The sequence below is a fragment of the Loxodonta africana genome, chromosome 18, assembly GCF_030014295.1.
Source record: "Loxodonta africana isolate mLoxAfr1 chromosome 18, mLoxAfr1.hap2, whole genome shotgun sequence".
Taxonomy (NCBI): Eukaryota; Metazoa; Chordata; class Mammalia; order Proboscidea; family Elephantidae; genus Loxodonta; species Loxodonta africana.
In genome coordinates, this window is record NC_087359.1 from 11,309,655 (window position 1) to 11,335,329 (window position 25,675).

Sequence of the window (25,675 nt, forward strand, 5' to 3'; positions counted from 1 at the left end):
ATGAGTCAGAATCGACTCAATGGCAGCAGGTTTGTTTTGGTGGGTTTTTTTTGTTTGTTTGTTTGTTTTTAAATGTATTTTTGGTATATTTTATGATGAAAAGTTTTAAAGAGGGAGGGAGTAGCCAGCTGTGTGCAGTGCTGCTGAGAAGCCGAGTAAGAGAACGGTGTTGCTCTGGAAGGCAGCAGTGTTTTCCATCCCTTTGCTGCTGGGAAAGAGGTGGAAACAGTTGATCATTCCGGAGGGGGAGGGGGCAGGCTCAGGAGAGAAGTCCTGGAGGAGGCAAGTGGGTGGGTCCCAGTGCCCATGGGGAAGGCTGGCGTTGGACAGGAGCAAGCCTCTCTAGCTGGTGACAGGACAGAGGCGGAGTCGTGAAGAACCGTGAACTTACCTCACTCACAAGCTCACAAGGCAGCCTCCACAGTTTCTTAGAAGCTGGTAGAAGACACGAGACTCCTGGGCCAGACACTAAGGACTTTGTTTCAGCACAGCAGGCAGCGTGAGCAAGGGAACGTGGTTCCTGGGCCCCCGAGTCCCACAGGCAGTGCAGGCTGCCCAGGTGGACGCGCCCAGCTGAGGAGCCCCAGCGTGGGAATCACAGTGGCCTTGAGCAGATGGCCCTTTGCCCAGAGGAAGACTCTGTATCTTCCAAGGCTTTGGCTCTACAGACACACTTGGAAAGACAGTCCAGAGCAAGAGCTGCAGTGTCTCTGCATACAGAAACACAGGACCTGGAGCACTGTCTCAGCGATAGGCTGGAGAACAGTTGCTGTCAGGCTCCCTGTCTCCTCCTCTCACGTGTGAGCGCGGCCATGAGCCAAGAGAGGAGGGGTGACAGTGGAGCTGTGACATGGGCCTGTGGAGTGTTGGGGGGGCATCATGGGCTCCCCACAGTGCAAGCCCCCAGAGAGCTGGCCTGGTCTGAAGCAACCAGCTGGTGGCCATGGTGACAACAGGGTTGTCTGGGGTGGGATGAGCATGGTGTGGTCGGGGAGTCCCTGGCATGTGGCCGGAGTGCTGACATCAGCATGGGTCCCCCCCAGGTTGGCATGGAGCCTGACATGGGGAGGGAGAAGGGGTGATACATGTCAGTTAAAAGACTTTGTCCACAACCCACGGGATAGCCTGGTGAAAGTGGCTAAAACAGCTTCCCTGCCTTTCTCTCATCACGGCCCCTCAGAGAATCACACGTGTACACGGGACAAGAAGAGAGCCGAGCTGGTCAGCACCTTGACACCAGGGCATGGCAGCAGGGGACACTGGCCTAAAAGTAGAGTTTGTCAACGCACATGACAGGGCCAGGGGTACATGCGTCTCAGGGTGGCTGCTCTGGGCTCTTTTCTCCTAATTGTTCCTCCCAAGAATGTCCGGAGACCCAACGATGGCTGCTCCCGCCTCACACTTCCTACTCATAAAGCAAGGGAGAGGTTTCCCAAAGTGCCCAAAAGACTTCTTGGGTCTCGTTGGCCAGGACTGGGTCACATGGCCTTCCTTCAGCCAATCACTGGCCAACTGGCTTAGAGTCCCCCCGCCCCCCGTGGCACTCAGCTCCTAACCAAAAGGCTGGAGGTTCAAGTCCACCTAGAGACCCATTTCTAAGATAATTTTCTTTTTACTCAAAAACAGTCAAACTGGGTAAATATTCATAAGCAGTATGACAAAGGTCCATCACCTTACTGGATAAATAACTCACAGGTTGACCGGCTGCACGTGGACAAGAACCCTGGACCACAGCAGCACTAGAAAATGCACAGGCTCCATGGGCCTCACAGCCCCAGAGCCGGCTTCCATGAGCCCCGACCCCACAGTCAGGCACCCCGAAATGTCCCTGAGCAGACGTCGGTCCCGGCATCTCACCGCCAAGGACTAGAGCAAATGGTTAGGCTGAGAAATAAGTCAGAACAGGAGAAAGGGGTTCAGAGGGAAAGCTCACCTCCCCACTCTCCCAGCCTGCCTTCCCACCCGTCGCCCATCTCCCAGTGAACCTCCTGTGTCCCCTGTGTTTGTGCCTCGGTGAATACACAGGCATCGACTTAAATTCATGGGTCCCTCTTTTCTTTCCAGCTGCATCAGTTAGCTGGTTGTGTTCTCACGTCTACCCGAGGTGCTCTTCTGTATCTCCTTACACAGAGCTGGCTGACTTCCCGTAGCAGAAGTCTGTCTCCAGTTACCTACCAGTCCCTGAGTGGGCCATCTGGTGGATTTTCACCTCCTGAGTCTGCCGAGTGGTCCTTCTCACGTGCGCCTCGGTGGCCTGTGCACGTCTGTCACAGGATAAATATCTAGTCGTGAAATAGCTGGGTCAGAGGGTGTGGGTGTTCTGAGGGATATTACCAAATTGCCCTCCAACAGTCGGCCCCAGCCTGCTCACGCGGCAAGTGTCCGTCAGAGGACATCTTTTCTCACACCGTTTCTGGGGATTTTATGAACATTTTCTTGTTGCCAATCTGGTAGGTGGAAATGTGCTTTCGTTATTGGTTCTAACTGGCAGCGTTTAAGCTGTGAGCAGGGCCTGCGTTTCCACATCTGTCACCGTTGCCTGTGCGGTTAGGACTTTGCAGCCCTTTCCATAGTGCCAGGAAAGCTAGCAACAGAGGGAAACGTCCTCCCTCACCTCCGATTTTAAAACCAGCAACACTGGCCTAGAGGGGATGCCTGCCTGGCTGCCACTGGGAAGGCGGCGGGTGACTGGAGGGCAGCGGAGAGAGGCTAAACCAGAATAGCAAACCTGGTGCTGTTGAGTTGATTCCAACTCATAGTGACCCTGCAGGACAGAGTAGAACTGCCCCCGTAGAGTTGCCAAGGAGTGCCTGGTGGATTGAAACTGCTGACCTTTTGGTTAGCAGACCTAGCTCTTAACCACTATGCAGCCACGGTTTTCAGGGGGAGGCTGTATCCCTCTAATAAATGCAATCTAATGGGTTTTTTTGTGGTGTACTGATTAAGTAATACGGCTGGTAACCAAAAGGTCAGCAGTTCAAATATACCAGGAGCTCCTTGGAAACTCCATGGGGCAGTACTGCTCTGTCCTGTAGGGTCGCTATGAGTTGAAATCGACAGGACCACACCCAACAATGGATTTTTACAGAGGGAGCAACAGTAAAGCCAGCATTTGCTGAGCACTCACCAAGTGCCTCAGGGTCACACCCATCCTGTCCCCCCAGCACATGGTGTGCTGAGGCCACCACCACCCTGTTTTCAAGTGAGGAAACTGAGGCCCAAGGCCACAGGATGGGGCAGGAGGGTGCCCAAATCCCAGCCTTCCGTCCACTCACGAGTCCCAGAGGGGACAGGACATAAACAGGACAGGTGGTATTCTGGACCTAGGAGATGGGTGGGAGGAGGGTCGGGGCAGGAGGCAAAAGTCATCCCAGGGGTCAAGTGAGGTCAAGGTTAGAGGCTGGTGGTTCAGGAAAAGGGCAGGGACCTTCAACCCCACCCGTGGTTAGACGGTCTTCTCTCCTGACTCCAGGCTGAGTCCACTGGGTCACAGTGGGGACTGCGAGCTGGCCCAGGGCTCTCTGCTGGCCTGGGGGCACCCTCAGGCAGGTCATGTTCTGTTTTCTCCAGAAGCCTCTTACCCCACCCTGCGCCTAGGGGTGGGTTAACTGGTAAACACTGGTTTACATTAAGCAAGGTACTCACTGGTTTACTTGTGTTTATTTACTAATCTTTTGTGAACAACTTCACGTGGATGTGGTGAAAAGCAGGTGAGGTTGTGCACTACAGATGAGCGAGTGTGCACGTGAGTCTGCACGTACCCTGCTTGTTGGGTAACCCAGCCCTGTGTGTGCCCCCGCCCACCCTCGAACTAAGGACAAGGGTTTATGAATAAAGGTTAACAATTACTGCACAAATGTTAAGGTAAATTGTGCATAACCCCGTTAACGGGCAGCTTCCTCCAGAGTTATTCTGAGAACATTTCTATTCAAATCTGTCTAATATGCACCCAAATCAGGTAGCACTGCCTAATGTCTTATCTGAGGACCCTGGGGAGCCCCCCGCCCCCTTTTGACAGCCACTGCTCTCAGGGTGCCATGTGGGCATTAGTGTGGCGCTCGGGGAGGCAGGGCTTCATCACAGATGAGAACCCCAGGGCCGTCTGTCGGCAACACAGCCCGCTGCATCCTGGAACCTAACCGGAGAGGTGTGGGGGCCCCACTCCCGGCCCGGGGTGCAGGCAAGAGTGGAGTGAGTGGTGTGGGCTGCCTGAGGCAGTGTGCAGGGCTGCAGTCCACAGTAGGCAGTGCAACATGGCGGCAGCCCTCCAGAGCAGCAATGCCACCATCCTGGCCTTTCTGTTTTCTCAAGAGAAGCTGGAAACCTTGGCTCTTACGTAAAGACTTGTCAGTTTTTGAATATTGGTAACTAACTACACAGCAAACCAAGGCATGGGCCAAACCCTGCCTCAGTGTAGGAGCAAGCCACATGCAGCGACACGTAGCCAGCACTCAGCTACGCCTGGCCCTGTGGCAGGGAGTTGTTAGCAATTTTAAAAGATTGGCAGAAACACTAGGAATCTGCACGGAGACCTGACTCAGCCAGGGGCTCCAGAGGCAGTGTCTGCGAGCTTCTTCCTGGAATATGCCGCAATGTACTTGCGCTCCAACCAGGGGCTCCTGCTGCCAGGTGCCACAGAGACTCCAGGGCAGAATGAGACTCTTCATGCCCAGGAGTCACGGTGCCAAGAAGCAGACACAAATCTTTACACACCTGCAAATGTGTGTGCGAGCACCCGCAGTCTCTGCCCTCATTCGGTGTGAAGTTCTGTAGGGGGTCAGCCAGCCTCCAGGACAGTCCCAGGGAGAGCCCCATGGACACCGCCCCTTCTCCCCTCCTGGGTGCTTGTTTCGGACAGGAGGCTGCTTTGAGCTTTTCTGGGAATGGTGCTGGGACCCAGGGACCGAGTCTGGCACTGCCTGAAGTCAGCTTGGGCATGCAGCCCTGGGTCAGCTGGCCGGGCTTTGGGGTTTGCATCTGTGAAGACATACAAACGTGTCCTGTACACAGAGGACCTCAGAGCCGCCTTGTCCACTCATCCCCAGCAGAGCTATCAGCCTCTACGCAGAATACTTTGTGTTTCTTTGAAGCCCAGAGGTTGAGCCCAGAAGAGCAGGTTGGAAGGTCCTGGTGAGGGTTTCAGTGAGATGACGAGGAATAGCAGGCTGTGATAAGGAAGAAAAGGTGGAAATCACACAAGATGGGTGACCTCAGAGGACAGCTTGTGCCTCCATTGTAAACTCTCCGGGAACATTATATTTCATTCTTTCCATCCATGGTCCTCCGATCTGTTCACCGACAAGAGAACCCGCTCAAGCCTGAGACAATCTACTGGAAGGTGAGAGCCAGGCTCCCAGTGAGCCAAGGTGAGATGAGCAGACCCAAGAGGACCTCCCACAAACCCGCTTAGAGACCTGGGAGCCTAACACAGGGGAAAGACAGGCCAGTGTGAGGTTCACCACTAATGTGTAATGATGTCAGCCCCAGCAAGCACCCCACTGGCTGGACTCCAGGGACGTTAGCTAGGAATTACATGGAATTCATTCCTCTCTCTAAAGGCTCAGCACGTATTCTCCTTTGTCCGTGGCAACCTTGGGAGGATGGATGGTGGCAAGAATCACCCACGAGCACATTGTGAGCACGGCCACTTCAGCACCGCAGGAGGTGAAGGGGCTCCTGCCCTGGTGTTTCTCAGCATCTCCCTCTGTCCTCTTGGTTCCGCCATGCTGCTGCTCTTGGGCGAGGTCTGTGAATGAGAGACCAGGTCAGGCTGGTGAAATTTTTATGAGACTGGTAGGCACCACCCTCACAGCATCATATAGCAATTGCCACTGAACAAATCTCAGAACTAGTGCTCTGGCCAAAACAGGGAGCGTGGCAGTGTCTGGAGCTGGGGAAATCCCCAACTTCCCCCCTTTGCCAGTTTTCACAACCTGAGACTTCTCAGAAGTACAGAGCATCCTCTTAACTTTCTGAGAATATTTATAACAAATACATGGTCAAATAGACCTTTGTTAGCTCTTTTTCTGACGTTGTGATGAAACAATTACTGCCACTTAGGAAGAGAACTCGTGTTGCAGTAATAAAGTAAATTAAGAAATAGCCAACTTGGCTTACCTTTTTTTTTTTTTTTAATTGTACTTTAGATGAAAGTTCACAAACCAAGTTAGTCTCTCATACAAAAACTTATATGCACCTTACTACACTCCTAGTTGCTCTCCCCGTAATGAGACAACACAGTGCTTCCCTCCACTCTCTATGTTCGTGTCCATTCGGCCAGCATCTACCCCCCTCTGCCTTCTCATCTCCCCTCCAGACAGGAGCTAAGGCAGCTTACTTTTGATGGTGTTTTATCCTGGGCCTAAAGAGTGGCCAGCACTGACTTCTGCTTCTGGCCATGATGTAGTTTTAAGGACCCTTCTTTACCATCCCTCCATAAACAACTAGAAAACTGGACCAAATATGTGAAACAGCTGTTTTCAGATATGGGACAACAGGTAGCATGGGAGCTCTAGGACCACAGCTTTCTGCCTGAAGGCAGCTTCTGGGCTGTAGGTACAGGTTGGGGAATGCCAAACAGCCCTGCAACCTCCCTGACTTGTGGAAATGGAAATTGGAGTTTGGGGAGGCAGAAGAGACTGGAACTTTCAGGGCAGAGTCCAGAAAGGAGGGAGCTATGCAGGAAGGAGCTCAAGAAATCTGCAGAGGGGTTCTCTTGAGTCTTTACTGCGTACTAGTCCACATGTGTACAGAATAAAACTCCACGAAGCCAGGCCAAGGAAAGACAAGGGAGTCGTGAGCTGAACACTTCCCAAAGCTCTACAACCCATCAGTGGGATGAGTCCTTGGTGACCACTCTGGGCATAGAGTGGAGACCACAGAGAAGTCACCTTAGTGAAAGGGCTGTGTTGTCCCTGGGGGAAGGCTCATCTAGACCTACCCTGTTGTTGCCGTCGTGTGTCATCAAGTCGATTCTGACTCACAGGGAACCCTACATGACAGCGTAGAACTGCCCAATAGGGTTTTCTAGGCTATGGCCCAGTGGTTAAGAGCTACGCCTGCTAACCAAAAGTTTGGCAGTTCAAATCCACCAGGCGCTCCTTGGAAACCCTATGGGGCAGCTCTCCTCTGTCCTATAGGGTCACTATGAGTTGGAATCGACTCGATGGCAACGGGTTTTTTTTTGTTTTTTAATGTTTATAGGTGCAGATCGCCAAGTCCTTTTTTTCCATTGGTGGGTTCCAGCCACCAGCCTTTTGGTTAACAGCCAAGTGCTTAACCATTGCGCCACCAGGGCTCCTTAGACCTACCCTAGGGAAGCTTAAAAATAGACTTTGAAAGAATCAAACTGACCTACAAGTAACTTACTTGCCTACCAAAACAAAGCCTAACATTCTTTAAAGGATGACAAGAAAATCTCAACAAAAGAGCATCCAATCAAAAAGTAAAAAATATGAAAAAGCAGGAAAATGTGATCCATAACCAAGAGGAAGATCAGTCAATAGAAACAGAAAAGGACATTAAAAGAGCTATTATGACTATGTTTAAGTATTTAAAGAAAAATGAGAAATGAAAAATATTAAAAAAACAAGCAAAACATCTACAGATGAGAAATACAATATCTGATAAAGAAAACTCATTGGATAAGATTAACAGCAGAAAAGAGACTGTAGAAGAAAGAACAGGGAACTTGAAGGCATCACAGTAGAATCTATCCAAAATGAAACATGGAGAAAAAAGTTCCTTAGTGACCTGAAAGATAATATCAGCCAGGCTAACAGAGAAAAGAAGCAAGGACAGAAAGAGTATTTGAAGAAATAATGGCCACAGTTTTTCTAAATTTGATGAAAACTCTGAACCTACAGACCCAAGAAGCTTAAGTAAACGTAGGATACACATACACACACACCAGGGAACATGATAAATTGCTGAAAATTAGTGATGAAGAGAAAGTCTTAAAAGCAAAGAAAAAGACACATTATATACAGAGGGACTAATAATGAGAAACTTCTCTTCAGAAACTATGCAAGCCAGGGTCAAAGGGTCTTTACAATGCTGAAAAAACTAAAGCTGTCAACATAGAATCCATATCCAGTGAAAATATCCTTCAAAAATAAGGCAAAATAAAAATTTTCTAGACAAGCAAAACTGAAGGAATTCATCACCAACAGACCTACACAACAAGAAATATTAAAGGACGTTCTTCACGATGATACCAGATGGAAACGTGGACTAACAGAAAGAAATGCAGAGCAAGGAACAGTAAATATGTGGGTAAATGAAGAAGACAGTTTAAAATTTTTCTTTAAAAGATAATTGGCTACTTAAATCACAAACAATAGCACATGTAGTTCAACCGTGTATACAAGACTAAACGGGCACACCAGCCCAGGGGCAAGGACAAGGAGGCAGGAAGGGACAGGAAAGCTGAATGAATGGAATGGGGAACCCAGGATTAAGAAGGGGAGAGTGTTGACACATCATGGGGTTGGCAACCAAAGCTACAAAACATATGTGTATTAATTGTTTAATGAGAAACTAATTTGCTCTGTAAACTTTCACATAAAGCACAATGAAAAAAATTTAGAAAATGAAAAGATAAGGTACAAGCTGGGAGAAAATATTTGGAATACATATATCTGATCAAGGACTTGTATCCAGAATATAGAAAGAATTTACGACTCAATAATAAGAAACAGATAAACTGAATTTTTTCATGGCCAAAATATTTGAATAGACATCTTACAAAAGAAGATACACAAGAGGCAGAGCCAGGATGGCAGAATAGACAGATGCTTCCAGCCAAGCCCTCTTACAACAAAGACCAAAAAAAACAAGTGAAACAAGTATATTTATGACAAGCTAGGAGTCCTGAACAACAAAGGCAAGCTTAGAAAATGAACTGAGGGGCAGAGTGAGAAAGAGACAGTTCAGAAGCAGAGAGGAGTTACCGGACCTAAATCCCTGGGAGACCTCAGGCACCATTCCTGGGAGCGGCTGTGGTGGGCTAGTACTAGCATTCTGCCGCAGTTTCCTCAGGGAGAAGCAGCCAGCCACACAGCCTACTCACACCTCCAGAACCAGAGCAGGACGGCGCTCTTAGCAAAAGCTAAGTACTTTTTAAGTATATTTTACTGTGCCCCCCATCCCCAAGCTGGCTTCAGAGGCTGATTTCCCTGGGCCTGAGATAGGCCCTGCTGAGCGCCTAGAGCCATCCTCCCAGCCTTGGTGAAGGAATAAATTTGCAACTGGGGGAAAAGATAATTTGCCAGCCCCACTAACCAGGGAAGCTCAAGACAGAAGCGGCTCTTGTCCAGGCATAAATGGTCTGTGGACTTTGAGTGCCTTTTCCCTCTGCATGGACCTGTGTGGGCCTATTTCAGGAGAACAGGCCCTTGTTGGTAGACTATAGCCGTTTCAGCTGTGCGGCAGAGAGGCGAGTGTTTGATGTTTGACATTGCTTTGCCTATTAAACAGGGTCCTCACCTACCCACATCAGGGGCCTAAGGACTGGTGACTCCACTCAGGTCACTGAGCCACCCGTGACAGAGGTCCAAGGATAACTAGTACCTCCCAGTCCTTACAACCAAAAACATTGGGTGCCCACAGTCTGCCTGCAGAACCCACCCACCTGTACGCTCTAGGGAACAGGGACATGCTTTCCTCAGAGACATTTGGGGGATGATTCTCAGCCCCCTGCCTTGTTCAGAGCGTGACACCCTGCTGCAACCAGATACCAGTCCCTACACCAATCACCCCTGCCCCTCTAAGACTGTAGGACAGAGCCTGTACCACACACTTGATCAGCTACCTGGACACGTGAGCTGAACCAATACAAGAAAAGTGAGTGGGTTCCTAGACCAATATACCTGACTACAGCTCTAGCCATCTGGAAACAGGATGTCAGAACTCCAAAGGTGAAAATAATCAGGCTAGCTCACTCAAGCAGTGCATTTGGGCATATCAAAACAAAACAAAGCAAGAAGCTAGGATATAATAAGCAAACGTAAAATAAACTAATACAGTAACTTTTAGATGGCTTGGAGACAACAGTCAGTATCAAGTCACATAAAGAAACAGCATGATTGCCTCAACAAGCTCTCAGAATAAAGAATCAAGGGATCTTCTAGATGAAAGTGCCTTCCTGGGATTACCAGAGGCAGAATACGAAAGATTAATATACAGAACCGTTCAAGACATCAGGAAGGAGATCAGGCAATACCCAGAACAAGCCAAGGAACACACAGATAAAGCAACTGAAGAAATTAGAAAGATTATTCAGGAACATAATGAAAAGTTTAATAAGCTGGAAAAATCCATAGACAGACAGCAATCAGAAATTCAGATTAACAATAAAATTACAGAATTAGACAACTCAGTAGAAAGTCAGAGGAGCAGAATTGAGCAAGTGGAAGGCAGAGCTTCTGAACTTGAAGATAAAGCACTTGGCACTAATATATTTGAAGAAAAATCAGATAAAAGAATTTTAAAAAATGAATAAACCTTAAGAATCATGTGGAACTCTATCAAGAGAAAAAACCTACAAGTGATTGTAGTACCAGAACAGGGAGGGATAACAGAAAATACAGAGAGAATTGCTGAAGATTTGTTGGCAGAAAATTTCCCGGATATCGTGAAAGATGAGAAGATATCTATCCATGATGCTCATCAAACTCCTCATAAGGTAAATTTTAAAAGAAAGTCACCTAGACATATTATAATCAACCTTGCCAAAACCAAAGATAAAGAGAGAATTTTAAGAGCAGCTAGGGATAAATGAAAAGTCACAAAGGAGAGTCAATAAGAATAAGTTGGGACTGTTTGGCAGAAACCATGCAGGCAAGAAGGCAATGGGATGACTTATGTAAAGGATTGAAGGAAAAAAAAATTGCCAGCAAAAGTGTCTGTCAAATATGAAGGTGAAATTAGGACATTTCCAGATAAACAGAAGTTTAGGGAATTAGTAAAAACCAAACCAAAACTACAAGAAATACTAAAGGGAGTTCTTTGGTTAGAAAATCAATAATATCACGTCTCAACCCAAGACTAGAACACTGGGCAGAGTAATCGGAAGTCAACCCAGACAGGGAAATCACAAAAATAAATCAAGATAAAAAAATGCTCAAAACAGGGAAACAGTGATGTTATTATGTAAAAGAGGACAACATTAAAACAATAAAGAGGGACTAAGAAATGTAGTTATAGATCTTCCATATGGAGAGGAAGACAAGGCGATACAAAGAAATAAAAGTTAGGTTTAAATTTAGAAAAATACAGGTAAATAATAAGGTAACCACAAAGGAGACAAACTATCCTACACATCGAAATAAAATACAAGAAAAAAATAGAGACTCAGCAGAAACAAAATCAACAACGAATATAAGGAAAGGACAATATATAAAGATAATCTACTCAGCACAAAATTAAGTGGGAAAAAGAAACTGTCAACAACACACAAAAAAAGACATCAAAATGATAGCACTAAATTCATACCTATCCATAATTATGCTGAATGTAAATGGACTAAATGCACCAATAAAGAGATAGACAGTGGCCAAAATGGATGAAAAAACACAGTGCATCTATATGCTGCCTACAAGAGACACACCTTAGACTTAGAGACACAAACAAACTAAAACTCAAAGGATGGAAAAAAATATATCAAGCAAACAACAATTGAAAAAGAGCAGGAGTGACAATATTAATTTCTGACAAAATAGACTTTAAAGTTAAATCCATCAGAAAGGATAAGGAAGGACACTATATAATGATTAAAAGGACAATATACCAAGAAGATATAACCATATTATTTATGCACCCAGTGACGGGGCTGCAAGATACATAAAACAAACTCTATCAGCATTGAAAAGTGAGATAGACAGCTCCAGAATAATAGTAGGAGACTTCAACACACCACTTTTGGTGAAGGACAGGACATCCGGAAAGAAACTCAATAAAGACACGGAAGATCTAAATTCCACAATCAACCAACTTGACCTCATAGACATATACAGAACACTCTACCCAACAGCAGCCAACTATACTTTCTTTTCTAGTGCACATGGAACATTCTCTAGAATAGACCACATATTAGGTCATAAAGCAAGCCTTAGCAGAATCCAAAACATTGAAATATTACAAAGCATCTTCTCTGACCATAAGACCATAAAAGTAGAAATCGGTAACAGGAAAAGCAGGGAAAAGAAATCAAACACTTGGAAACTGAACAATACCCTGCTCAAAAAAGACTGGATTATAGAAGACATTAAGGATGGAATAAAGAAATTCAGAGAATCCAATAAGAATGAAAACACTTCCTATCAGAACCTTTGGGACACAGCAAAAGCAGTGCTCAGAGGCCAATTTATTTCAATAAATGCACACATCCAAAAAGAAGAAAGGGCCAAAATCAAAGAATTATCCCTACAACTTGAACAAATAGAAAGAGAGCAACAAAAGAAACCCACAGGCACCAGAAGAAAACAAATAATAAAAATTAGAGCAGAACTAAATGAAATAGAAAACAGAAAAACAACTGAAAGAATTAACAAGACCAAAAGCTGATTCTTTGAAAAAATCAACAAAGTTGATACACCATTGGCCCAACTGACAAAAGAAAAACAGAAGAGGAAGCAAACAGCCCGAATAAGAAATGAGATGGGCGATTTTACAACAGGCCTGACTGAGATTAAAAGAATCATATCAGATTACTATGAAAAATTGTACTCTAACAAATTTGAAAACCTAGAAGAAATGGATGAATTCCTAGAAACGCACTACCTACCTAAACTAACACAAACAGAAGTAGAACAACTAAATAGACCTATAACGAATGAAGAGATTGAAAAGGTAATAAAAAAAACTCCCAACAAAAAAAAGCACTGGCCTGGATGGCTTCACTGCAGAGTTCTACCAAACTTTCAGAGAAGAGTTAACACCACTACTACTAAAGGTATTTCAGAGCATAGGAAAGGACGGAATACTCCCAAACTCATTCTATGAAGCCAGCATATCCATGATACCAAACCCAGGTAAAGACACCACAAAAAAAGAAAATTACAGACCTATATCCCTCATGAACTTAGATGCAAAAATCCTCGACAAAATTCTATCCAACAGAATTCAACAACATATCAAAAAAATAATTCACCATGACCAAGTGGGATTCATACCTGGTACGCAGGGATGGTTCAATGTTAGAGAGACAATTAATGTAATCCATCATATAAATAAAACAAAGACAGGAACCACATGATCTTATCAGTTGATGCAGAAAAGGCATTTGACAAAATTCAATACCTATTCATGATAAAAAAAAAAAAAAACTCTCAGCAAAATAGGAATAGAAGGAAAATTCCTCAACATAATAAAGGGCATTTATACAAAGCCAATAGCCAACATCATCCTAAATGGAGAGAGCCTGAAAGCATTACCCTTGAGATCTGGAACCAGACAAGGATGCCTTTTATCACCACTCTCATTCAACATTGTGCTGGAGGTCCTAGCCAGAGCAATTAGGCTAGATAAAGAAATAATGTGGCATCCACATTAGCAATGAAGAAATAAAAGTATCTCTATTTGCAGATGACATGATCTTATACACAGAAAACCCTAAGGAATCCTCCAGAAAACTACTGAAACTAATAGAAGAGTTCAGCAGAGTATCGGGATACAATATAAACATAGAAAAATCAGTTGGATTCCTCTACACCAACAAAAAGAACATTGAAGAGGAAATCGCCAAATCAATACCATTTACCTGTACCCGTTGCCGTCAAGTCAATTCCGACTCATAGCGACCCTACAGGACAGAATGGAACTGCCCCATAGAGTTTCCAAGGAGCACCTGGTGGATTCGAATTGCTGACCTTTTGTTTAGTAGGCATAGCACTTAACCACTATGCCACCAGGATTTCAATACCATTTACAGTAGCCCCCAAGAAGATAAAATACTTAGGAATAAATCTTACTAGAGATGTAAAAGACTTATACAAAGAAAACTACAAAACACTTCTGCAGAAAACCAAAACAGACCTACATAAGTGGAAAAACACACTTTGCTCATGAATAGGAAGACTTAACATTATAAAAGTGTCTGTTCTACCAAAAGCGATCTATACATTTAATGCAATTCCGATCCAAATTCCAATGACATTTTTTAATGAGATGGAGAAACAAATCACCAACTACATATGGAAGGGAAAGAGGCCCCTGATAAATAAGGCATTACTGACAAAGAAGAACAAAGTGGGAGGCCTCACTCTACCTGATTTTAGAACCTGTTATATCACCACAGTAGTCAAAACAGCCTGGTACTGGTACAACAACAGGTACATGGGCCAATGGAACAGAATTGACAATCCAGACATAAATCCATCCACATATGAGCAGCTGATATTTGACAAAGGCCCCAAATCAGTTAAATGGGGAAAAGACAGTCTTTTTAACAAATGGTGCTGGCATAACTGGATATCCATCTGCAAAAAAATGAAACAAGACCCACACCTCACATCATGCACAAAAACAAACTCAAAATGGATCAAAACCTAAATATAAAATCTAAAATGATAAAGATCATGGAAGAAAAAATAGGGACAATGTTAGGAGCCCTAAAACATGGCATAAACAGTACACAAAACATTACTAAGAATGCAGAAGAAAAACTACATAACTGGGAGCTCCTAAAAATCAAATACCTATGCTCATCCAAAGACTTCACCAACATAGTAAAAAAGATTACCTACAGACTGGGAAAAAGGTTTTTAGCTATGACATTTCCAATCAGCACCTGATCTCTAAAATCTACACGATACTGCAAAAACTGAACTACAAAAAGACAAATAACCTGATTAAAAAATGGGCAAAAGATATGAACAGGCACTTCACTAAAGAAGACATTCAGGTAGCTAACAGATACATGAGGAAGTGCTCTCGATCATTAGCCATTAGAGAAAGGCAAATCAAAATTAGAATGAGATTCCATCTCATTCCAGCAAGGCTGGCATTAATCCAAAAAACACAAAATAATAAATGTTGGAGAGGTTGTGGAGAGACTGGAACACTTATGCACTGCTGGCGGGAATGTAAAATGGTACAACCACTTTGGAAATCGATTTGGTGCTTCCTTAGAAAAGCTAGAAATAGAACTACCATACCATCCAGCAATCCCACTCCTTGGAATATATCCTAGAGAAATAACCTTTACAAGAACAGATATATGCACACCCATGTTCATTACAGCACTGTTTACAATAGCAAAAAGATGGAAGCAACCAAAGTGCCCATCAATGGATGAATGGATAAATAAATTATGGTATATTCACACAGTGGAATACTACACATCTATAAAGAACAGTGATGAATCTGTGAAACATTTCCTAACACAGAGGAACCTGGAAGGCATTATGCTGAGTGAAATTAATCAGTTGCAAAAGGACAAATATCGTATGAGACCACTATTATAAGAACTCAAGAAACAGTTTAAACACAGAAGAAAATATCCTTTGATGGTTACGAGGCGGGGGAGGGAGGGAGGGACAGGGGTATTCACTAATTAGATAGTAGATAAAAACTACTTTAGGTGACGGGAAAGTCAACACACAATACAGGCGAGGTTAGTACAACTGGACTAAACCAAAAGCAAAGAAGTTTCCTGAATAAATAGAATGCTTCAAAGGCCAGTGCAGCAGAGGCGGGGGTTTGGGGACCATGGTTTCAGGGGACATCTAAGTCAGTTGGCATAATAAAATGTACTAAGAAAACATTCTGCATCCCACCTTGGAGAGGGGTATCTGGGGTATTAAACATTAGCAAGCGGCCATCTAAGATGCATCAATGGGTCTCAACCCATCTGGACCAAAGGAGAATGAAAAACACCAAAGACACAAGGTAATTACAAGCCCAGGAGACAGAAAGGGCCACATAAACCAGAGACTACATCAGCCTGAGACCAGAAGAACTGGATGGTGTCTGGCTAGAACCTATGATTGCCCTGACAGGGAACACAATCAGAGAACCCCTGAGGGAGCAGGAGAGCAGTGAGATGCAGACCCCAAATTCTCATAAAGAGACCAGACTTAGTGGTCTGACTGAGACTAGAAGGATCCCAGTGGTCATGTCCCCCCAGACCTTCTGTTGCCCCAAGACAGGAACTATTTCCGAAGCCAACTCTTCAGACATGGATTGGACTGGACAATGGGGTGGAGAGGGATGCTGGTGAGGAGTGAGCTTCTTGGATCAGGTGAACACTTGAGACTATGTTGGCATCGCCTGCCTGGAGGGGAGATGAGAAGGTAGAGGGGGTTAGAAGCTGGCAGAATGGACACGAAAAGAGAGTGGAGGGAAGTAGTGGGCTGTCTTATCAGGGGGAGAGCAATTAGGAGTATATAGCAAGGTATATATAAGTTTTTGTGTGAGAGACTGACTCGATTTGTAAACTTACACTTAAAGCAGAATTAAAAAAAAAAAAAAAGATACACAAATGGCCAATGAGCCCATAAAAAGATGCTCAGCTTTATTAGTCATCCGGGAAATGCAAATTAAAACCATAACAAGATGCTACTGCCCACTCACTCAAGTGACTGAAATTTTTAAAAACTGACAGTATCAAATGTTGGTGAGGATGTGGAGCAACTGAAACTCTTCATACACACAAAGTGGCACAACTATTTTGCAAAACAGCTGGACACTTTCTCAAAAAGTTAAACATATATTTACCTTAAACCCACCGTACAACTCCAAGGTATTGATACAAGAGAAATGGAAGCACGCATGCACAACTAGACCTGTACGGGCATGTTCATAGCATCTTTTTTCATAATACCCCAAAAGTGGAAATAACACAAATGCCACCATCAACAGGTAAATGGATAAGCAAGTTATGGTGTGGCCATATAATGGGATACCACTCAGCAGTTAAAAGAACTACTGATACGTATAACAACATGAATGAACCTCAGAAACATCCCTTTGGTATCTGGCACCTAGCGTATGATTCTGTTTACGTCTAACTCTAGAAATAAGCATCTGATTTCCAGTGGCAGAAAGCAGACCAGTGGCTGCTTGGTATTTGGGGTGACAGGATGTTCCACATACGTGGTGTCTGCATTTTCCAAAACTCATTGAAATGTACTCTTAAATTATACCTCAATAAAGTTGATTTTAAAAGAGGTGGGGAGAGAGAGAAGCAGGGTGTCACCCAAACACTGGTCTAGTAAAGGTCAACATTCTGCCCAGGATAACCCCCCAGCTATTCCCTGCCTCTTGCCTGCCCCATCCTCAGCCTTCTCTCTCTCAGTTTCTGGTACAGATCTGGGTCTGTGACAGAGAAAATCAAGAGCCAGCATTGGCAGGACACAGGTCTCAACATGCCCATGTGTGTGGTGGTGGCTGCATGGTGCATGATTCTTTTCGACTCACTTGGGGCTCTCATAATTCTTCCCGCCGTGGCACTTAGGGACTCCTCAGGGAAGTCATTATTGTAGCCCAGAGGATAGAGAGCATCCTAGAAGGGCTTCTTGGAAGTGAGGGGGGAAGTGCCTCTGGTCCTCACCCTAACACCAACCAGAGCTGGCCCAACTGCCCTGTGTCAGACGGCACAGGAGACTCTGTTTGAATAAGTCATACCTCAACTTTAAAAAACTTTAAGAAGCAGTGCGTAGAGCAAACCCACTTCCATTTTGTTGATTCACAGCAGGTTACAGGTGTCTGGGGAACAGCTTCAAACCTCACACTCACTCTGTGAGGATACAGAAGGCCAGAGGTGGCTGCTGGCAGAGTAGCTGTGGAAACAGGCCCCAATCCAGCCACAGAGCTCCTGTGAGGAATGGGCGTGCCGTGTCCCAGTGAAACTTTACCTGCAAGACCAGTGGTGGCTGGACCGTTTTGAGTATTTATATGATCCGTACTTGGTGGTGTTTCTGTGGAGAAATGCATTGGGGTTTGTAAACTGATCTGACATCCATCCACTCTTCCAACTGCTACCTTAACACGATAGTGTGTTTGGTTCTGTTTGTTTCTGAGTAGACGATTAGGTTGTCTTCAAATAATGGCCGCCTATTTCTTCCCTAAGGAGCTCTGGTGGCGCAGTGGCTAAGCACTCTGCTGCTAACCGAAAGGTCAGCAGTTTGAACATTTCAAGGGAGAAAGATGTAACAGTCTGTTTTCATGAAGATCACAGCCTTGGAAACCCTGTGGGACAGTTCTGCTCTGTCCTATAGGGTCACTGTGAGTTGGAATAAACTCGATGACAATGGGTTTGGTTTGGTCATTTCCTGACCTTGTTCGTTTGCTGGGCTCCTGAGTAGCGAAGACGGTTTCTGCTCGTCCTACTAACTTAGAGTTTCCAATCTACCCAGTGGCTCCGCCCAGGAAGAAGGACTTGGCAATCTGCTTCTGTAAAGATCCTAGCCAAGAAAACGCTACAGAGCTGTGCTCCCATGTGACACCTGACAGGCAGTGCTCCTGTGTGACGCCTGACGGGGCGGCGTTCCTCTGTGACACCTGGCAGTGCACTGGGTGCCTTTGCTCTCCCTTGCGGCAGAGGTTATCTTATTAATCTCTTCACATACCAGTTGGGTTCTGTTGATCTCTGCTCCTTGTTTTGTGTTAGTCTCTGTTTCACTGGTTTCTACTCCAGCTTCGTGCTTTCCTTATTCTCATTTCTGAGTTTGCTCTGCTTTTTCTCCTCCACCTCTCACATGGGATGTTCCCCAAGGGCCTGTGTAAAGCTGTACCCTGTTTCAGACAGCCCTACAGATTCAGAAAGTCAGTTCTAAATGTTTCCTAATTCATGTCGTGATTTCCTTTATAACCCAAGGATTATTCACTAATATGTGGTGATGTTTGGAGGCAGAAAGATTGGGAGGGTTTTGGGGTTGGTTGGAATGAGGCTTTCCCTGTACCACAGCTCGTGCTCTGACTCTGTGCACTGTGTTTGCTGTAAAGAGTCACTATCAGCTTGGTACTGCAGACATCTTCATGTACAATAAAAAAAAAAAAAAAAACCATTGCCGTCGAGTCGATTCTGACTCACAGCCACCCTATAGGACATAGGGTTTCAAAGAAGAGCCTGGTGGACTCAAACTGTTGAGCTTTAGGTTAGCAGCCGAGCTCTTAACCACTGCACCACCAGGGCTCCTCATGTGTAGTATCAGGCCAGTTACTGCTACAGGTCAAGTGCGTGGTCTCTGTGTGGGTTGGCTGGCTTGTTTATTTTGATCAATTTAGACTGTCAGTTTTAGATGAGTGTGTACCATTACTGACTTACCTGTTTTTCCCTGCAGCTCTGTCAGTTTTTGCTTGATATGATATGATCTGAAGCCTTTAAAAATAGAGTTCTTCTTTGCCTCTTACAATACTTCTGGCGTAGTTCTACGTGTTTTTTTCCACCTTTTTATTCTCAATTTTATGCATGGGTTTTTTTTTTTTTTTTTTATGTGTCTTTTACACAACATCATATTGGACCTTATCTTCTTTTTTTAATCCAGTCTGAGGACCTTTGTTTTCCTCAGTGAGTTTAACTCACTCAGGTCCATTGACTTAACGGCTATTGGGAGGAAACCCTCCTGAGTTCATTTCCAGCTTTTTATTATGGTCTCTCTGTTTCATTTTTCTACATTCCTGCTTTCCACTGGAGAGACCAAGTTTTTTCCGCAGTTTGTCAAGGTCCATGGTAGTTCCTTTGTCTCTGATACATCACATCTTCTGTCTTCACCACGAGCCCCCTACAGGCACGTTCTTCAGCGCCCCGTCTCTAGGTCCAGCCACTGACCTGGTCCTAGTGACCAACGGCAGACAGAACGGAGGCTGGGGGGTGGGCAGGGGCGAGGCAGTGTCTCACAGGTGGTGGCGAGGGGCCTCTAGCCAGCTGTACAGGCTGCTCGGGGCCGTCTCTCGGGAACACACTCTTGGCACCATCCCTACACTGGTCAGAGCTCTGCTGGCAGAGTCCACACTGAGGGTCCATTCCCTAAGCCCTGAGCCAAGCTCTCCTAGGGACCCTTTGTGACAGCCGACGCAGCTGGGGTGAGGCTGAGCCCTGGCAGCACCTCCCCCGGAGCCCATGGAGGGAGTGGACAAGGCCAGCCTTTCCCATGCAGAGGGGCACCTGAGTCACATCTGAAGCTCCTGCCACCGAGGGCTCCCCGGAGATGTGCCGGAGCCGGCCTGACTGGGAGCTGGGCCGAGCCTCACAGGCCTCTTCTGAAAGTGGCACCTGTGAAATGGAGCCTGTTTACCTGGTTCTCGGGCTCAGGTCCCAGTGAACAGAAGGCAGATGAGATCCCACGTCTGCTGGCCGTGTTCTCCTCTCGGCCCCCACATGCGTCCCACAGTGACACCGCCCTGACCACAGGAGGCTGGGGTCGGAGGCCAGAGCTGCCCCTGCAGGCCCAGCTCTCGCCTCTGTACCTGGCCTCCCCCTCGGCCTCACCCACTCCACTGCAGAGGCCTGGGTCTCTGAAGCCACACTGGTCACTCCACCCCCACCACGCCTGCCAGCTGCCCCCGGGCCTCTTCCCAGCCCTCTGTCATCAGGTGGCACTTCAGACAAGAATCAGAGCAGGCTCGGGGTTCCTCCCCGCCCACCAGGCCTGTGTCAGTGCAGCCCCTGCTGAGGCAATCGGGGGGCAACTGAAGGCACTCCTCTCTGTTCCCTCCTCGAGGGCAGGGCAGCCTGTGTGGGCAGCAGCAGAGGATGGTTCTAGAAGGAGCAACAAGGATTGGGGCTGGAGTGGCAGCTCAGAGATGCAGTGTGCTTCAGCGTGTCACAGGATGGCCCTGAGGTCAGGGCCTGGCCCTGCACCCTTCTCCTCCCCTGAGGAACCGGTGGCTACCCCCAGACACCTCCCTCATGCTTCCCCTTGGCGAGGCCTGGGCCCACCTGGCAGAGCGCCCTGCCCAGGACAGCTGGCACCGCCCCCTGTGGCAGGCACTGTCTTCTGCACATGGTCCTGCAGACGTGGGGAGCTCTGAGGGGCGCTGCTGGGATGTGCAGGGTGGAGGGCGGTGCCTCCGGAGGCCTCTTTTAGGAAGAGCAGCTGGGCAGGCGGGTCATGGAGCCTAGGGGTTGTCCTGTTATCTAGGACATCGATCACAAAGGGGCTTAGCTTCCTTCCACCCAGAGGCTGATGTGGGTCTCTGGGTTCCCAGGGACCAGCAAGCCTGGAAGCTGAGACAGGTCTCAGGGAAGGTGATACAGGACTAGTCCAACCAGCTTGAGGCCTCAGCCAGCAGGAGGCCTTTGTACCCAGTGCCCGAGGCACAACTGGCTTGAATTCTCTGGCCTCACCACTCCCCCACCCCCACCCCCAGGTCCCGAGAGAGCGGCTCTGGAGAGCCAGGGTGGGAACGGAGTGCCGCCCATTCTCCCTGCCTGTCCTCTCAAAGCCCTGAGACAGCACCGCCTGCCCCCTGATCCTGATAGTGAACTACGCAGGCCTGGTCTTGGGGTTCCGGTACAGGTTCAAGAGAAGGAACCCACCTGGTAACCAGAAGGGCTTGGGATCCCCGAGTGCCCCGAGTGCCCCAAGTGCCCCAGGCAGAGCCAAGGAAATGCCAGGAAACGTGTCCCACCCCCCACAGGATGCCTATCAAGGTGGACGAGCCACAGATGGTTCTAGGCTCACACTAAAGCACAAACACGGAGTGGACAGGCTCCCACCTTGCCGCCCCCCCACCCCCCACAACTGTAGAAGACACTTTTCTCCCACCGTCTGGCCACCCCGACACCACAGCCACCTGTCGAGTGCAGAGTAGGGCAAGCAGGTAAGGCCAGAGTGGGTGGGCCCGTGTCAGACCACAGGGCAACATGCTGGAAGCAAGCCCAATGCCCACTCAGGACCAGGGTCCTTGGGCCCAGATGCCCTGTCTGAGCCCCAGCACATGGCAGAGTCAGCGAGAGGAAAGGATAAAGACCTGGAGTGGGAGCAGGCTGCAGGGTGTTGGGGGGTATGAGTGTGCCACTCGGGACAGTGCCAGGGAGCTGCAGGCCCAGGACTGCAAGGCTGATCTCTAGTCTGGGGCTGCCCTGGTGCAGGGTCCAAGCAGCATGAGTCTCCGAGCCTGCCAGTTCCATCCACCTCCCTGGGGCGGGCTGGCCTGGGAGGCTGCTATGGGTGGGACCTGAGGTCACAGCCTTCCCTCTCATCAGAGCTCAGCCAGGCCAGCTCAGCCGCCTGTGGGGTCAGGGCCCCTGGTCCCCCACTCACATTAGCGCTGAACCTCACTTTCTCAAGGAGCCCCCCACCCCCACCCCTGGTGGCATCTCTCAGGGAATTAGCTAACGCCCAGGCCCAGGTGGGTCTGAGGAGCCCCAGGTCAGGACTCAGGATGGTCAGAGCAGAGCAGGGCCAGCCCAAGATAAAGGGAAAGAAAATTCTCAGGGCGGGTTGCGGTGCTGGGGCAGAGGGTCTGCTGGGGGAGACAAAGGGGCTTGTGTCTTATCAGTGAGGAGCAGGTGGGGCTTAGAGAAGGGGAGGCACCAGTGTCCCCCCAACAGGCACAGGGGAGCAGGGACCGGGACCCTGCACCTCCGGCCTGGGGCATCAGGGCCCCTCTTCCCCATGACCCGGCACCGGGGGGAGGCCTGGTGAGGCCAGGGGGCGTGTCCGAGTCTCAAGCACGTTAGAAGACAGAAGGTGCGAAACCAGGAGGAACCAGATGAGAGGACAAGGGAACCAAGGCCATGGCTGGGCCCTGGGGTTTGGGACAAGTCCAGCACATGATGCCCATAAGAGAGATGGCAGGGGACCACTGAGCACAGACCCCTCCCGGTCACCCAGGCGTCACGCCGGCCCTGCACAGCTGTCCACATGCCCTGCGTGTAGCCACCCAGCTGACCCGGCCTTGGCCTCAGCTTGACCTCCACCCTCTGGGGAACCCTCCTGGCTCCCTACCCAGTGCCTCCTGTAACCACCAGGAGTCTGATACCTGTGAGACCTATCTGTGGGTCAGCCTGCCTGTGACTGGGTTTCCCTGGATCCTGCGCCCTTTGTCCAGACGAGGTACCTGTGCCTCAACTTGGAACCTGAGGGAGCATTTTCATCTAGTGCGGACCCTCCTGGACGTTCTAAAGACTGTGGCTGGGGCCCCTACCTGCGGGGCCCACCCACCAGCCCATGATTGGTGAGGAAACAGAGCTCTTGTTGTTGCTCCTTTAATAACGATTTCTGTCTATTTACAAAAGAAGCACTTTCTCAGTTCACAGTCCGGGAAAGAGTCGTTTCCTCAAAGGTTGGGGAAGTGGCCAGCAGTGGCCTCGCGCAAAGATCACGCCAGGACTTGGAAGGCCAGTGTTTGGGCCATGCCTGTGGCGTGTAGGGTTTCCCAGGCCCTGCGCTCGGCCATGTAGAGCCTCGCCTCCGCAGTCAGTGCCCAGCAGGCCTCTCCAGGCCAGGCAGACAGAAGGCGGTGGGTGGGAGGACAGGACTTGCTCCTCGGAGGTGGCAAGAGCTAAAGACTTGCTCAGAGGTGGGGCCGTACGTCAACCATTAACCACAGCACCTGCTGTGGGGTCAGTTTCCTTCCAAACAGTCGTGACAGGAAACGGTGTTTGCAGGGCCAGCTGCCGGACCATCAAGGGCCACCAAGAGAGCACGTGGTGCAGGCACAGGCCTCCGGCTGGGACCCAAGGCCACCAAACAAGACCAGGCTGAGCATGGGCACCAGGGCCCCTCCTGCGCCCATGCAGGGGCCAGCAGCCTGCTGTGCTAACACGCCTCTCTTCTCTCTCCATGGCAGAACGCCCAGCACCTGCGGAGGCTAGCAGCCCCCAGCCACCGCAGAATCACGCCATGACACAGGGGAAGGTGGCCATTGAAGGGAAGAAGGTGGAAGCCCAGCCCAAGCCCAAGCCCACCAGACCCCCCCGGTCGTCTCCCGCAAAACCCAGAGACCATGAGCAGCCGCCCAGGATCCGTAACTACAACGTGAAGGACTGACCGCTCAGACCTCGGCCAGTGTGGGGTGGAGGGCTGCAGCCCACGCTGTGGTCACTGCTGGGCGGCCTGGTCCCACCAAGGGCCATTGAAGTGCCCGGACCAGAGCACCTGGGGCTGGAGAAGTTGTCTGCCCTACTTGAGTGCAAATCAAACAAGGCAGGCCCTGACCCAGCCTCCACAGCCATGTCACTGCAGACGTCGCCACCAACTCCCTTAACCACGGCTAAAGTGCCCCCCAGAGCCCTCCGCTTAGGCCTCCTGGGCAAGAACACCACTGGCCAGAACTTCCCACCCTCTGTGTGGTGACCCCTCCGCCCAATCAGAGGCCTGCCTCACTGAGGTCAGCCTCGCCCACCGCTGGACGGACCGACAGGGCCCTTGGTGGTTTGTGATTTTGCCAACTTTGTACTGGAGCTTCTTCTGAACCAAATGGTCACATCAGGGTATTGTCAGCATAAAGGCTGTCCAGGCCAGTGGTCACCGGCACCTTCCTGTCCACCCCCACCATCTGGATGCCTGGGGCCTTGTGTACACATGGGTGCTCCCCATCACCCCAAATGTACAAAGCATACCCATTCTCCCCAGAAGCACACTGATGTCAGGAATCCTAACCTGCCTGTCCCCGGCACGTCCTCTGATCTGCTTTGTAGCCGGTGGTCAGAGCCATCCTTGGAGGTTCACTCCTGGGCAGCTGTCCAACCTCCCCTTGCAGAACCCTCAGCCCCCTCTCCCCTAGCCCGCCCGCAGCAGAGCTCAGGGAACCCCCCCCCGCCCTGGGCTGGTCTCCCTAGAAGACCCCCCCAGTCCCAGGCGTGGCCTCAGGTAGCTGCTAATACTCTCTGTCCCTGACTCCGCCTCTCACTGACCCGGCCTTCCAGGAGTACCTCTTCTGTACCTTGGATTTCAGGGCCTCACCTGTAAGATGTGAGTGGTGAAATCTTCCTGCCTAGCTCCCAGGCGGTGCACCAAGAGGGCAGGCGTGGGCAGGCACGCCACACCACACCGGCCATCGCAGAGACACAGGGTGGCCTGGCTGGCCACATAGCTGCTGATGTGGCTGACAGCTGGAATTCAGACCCAACGTGTTCACAGGACTTTTGCTTCACCTCACCTTGGCTGTTTGCTGCACTCAACTCCCTGTGAAAGTGGAGACAGGGCCGCAGCACCTTCAGGCAGTGGGGGTCACAGGCAGGCGCCTCAAGGCCCCCTGATGCTGGGGCCACACACAGACTGGGCACAGCTCTGCCAGGCGGGCAGGTGGGTGCTTCTTGTGCCCCTGCTGCACCTCCCTTGCCAGCCCAGGCTCCCTTGATGCCCGCCGGGTGACCTCCTTTAGCCAAGGAACCAGTAGAGGTAGCCTGTGTCTTCCACAGGTGCGTCTCTGACACCTTCTCTGGGGTAGAACCCCAGGTGGGCCACATTCTAAGGCGGGTCGGTCCATCGCTTAGCTGATGGCAGTGGGCATGGAGCCAAGAAGCTGCCATGCCCCGCCGGCCCCACAACACAAAGCACTGGTAAACCAGAAGAGGAATAGAGCTGTGAGAGGTCACTCAGGTTGTGCCACCCAAACTCAGACAGAAACCAAGGTGTTGGACTGCAGCAGGTGGGAGCTCTGCATTTGTCCCTGTGGTCCAGGGGCTGGACGGAAGAGAAAGACCGGAGCAGCATGGCTGGTGGTGCTGTGGCATCTGGCCCCTGGGGTAAAAGCCCTGCCAGCCCCCACCTGGGCCCTCCTG

At 48.9% G+C, this 25,675-nt stretch overlaps 1 protein-coding gene across 4 annotated transcripts in view; it reads left to right on the top strand.

Moving 5' to 3' along the window:
• Nucleotides 1-25,675, top strand: part of FASN (fatty acid synthase) — a 132,780-nt gene that overhangs the window by 87,913 nt on the left and 19,192 nt on the right. The window contains exon 18 of one of the 4 annotated variants that reach the window (XM_064270476.1): nt 23,740-24,690. The exons of the other annotated variants lie outside the window; for them this stretch is intronic. Coding sequence (XP_064126546.1) covers nt 23,740-23,939 — 200 coding nt within the window. The 3' untranslated portion in view covers nt 23,940-24,690. Of the gene's footprint in view, nt 1-23,739; nt 24,691-25,675 lie in introns of those variants that run through there. 4 annotated transcript variants of the gene reach the window in all.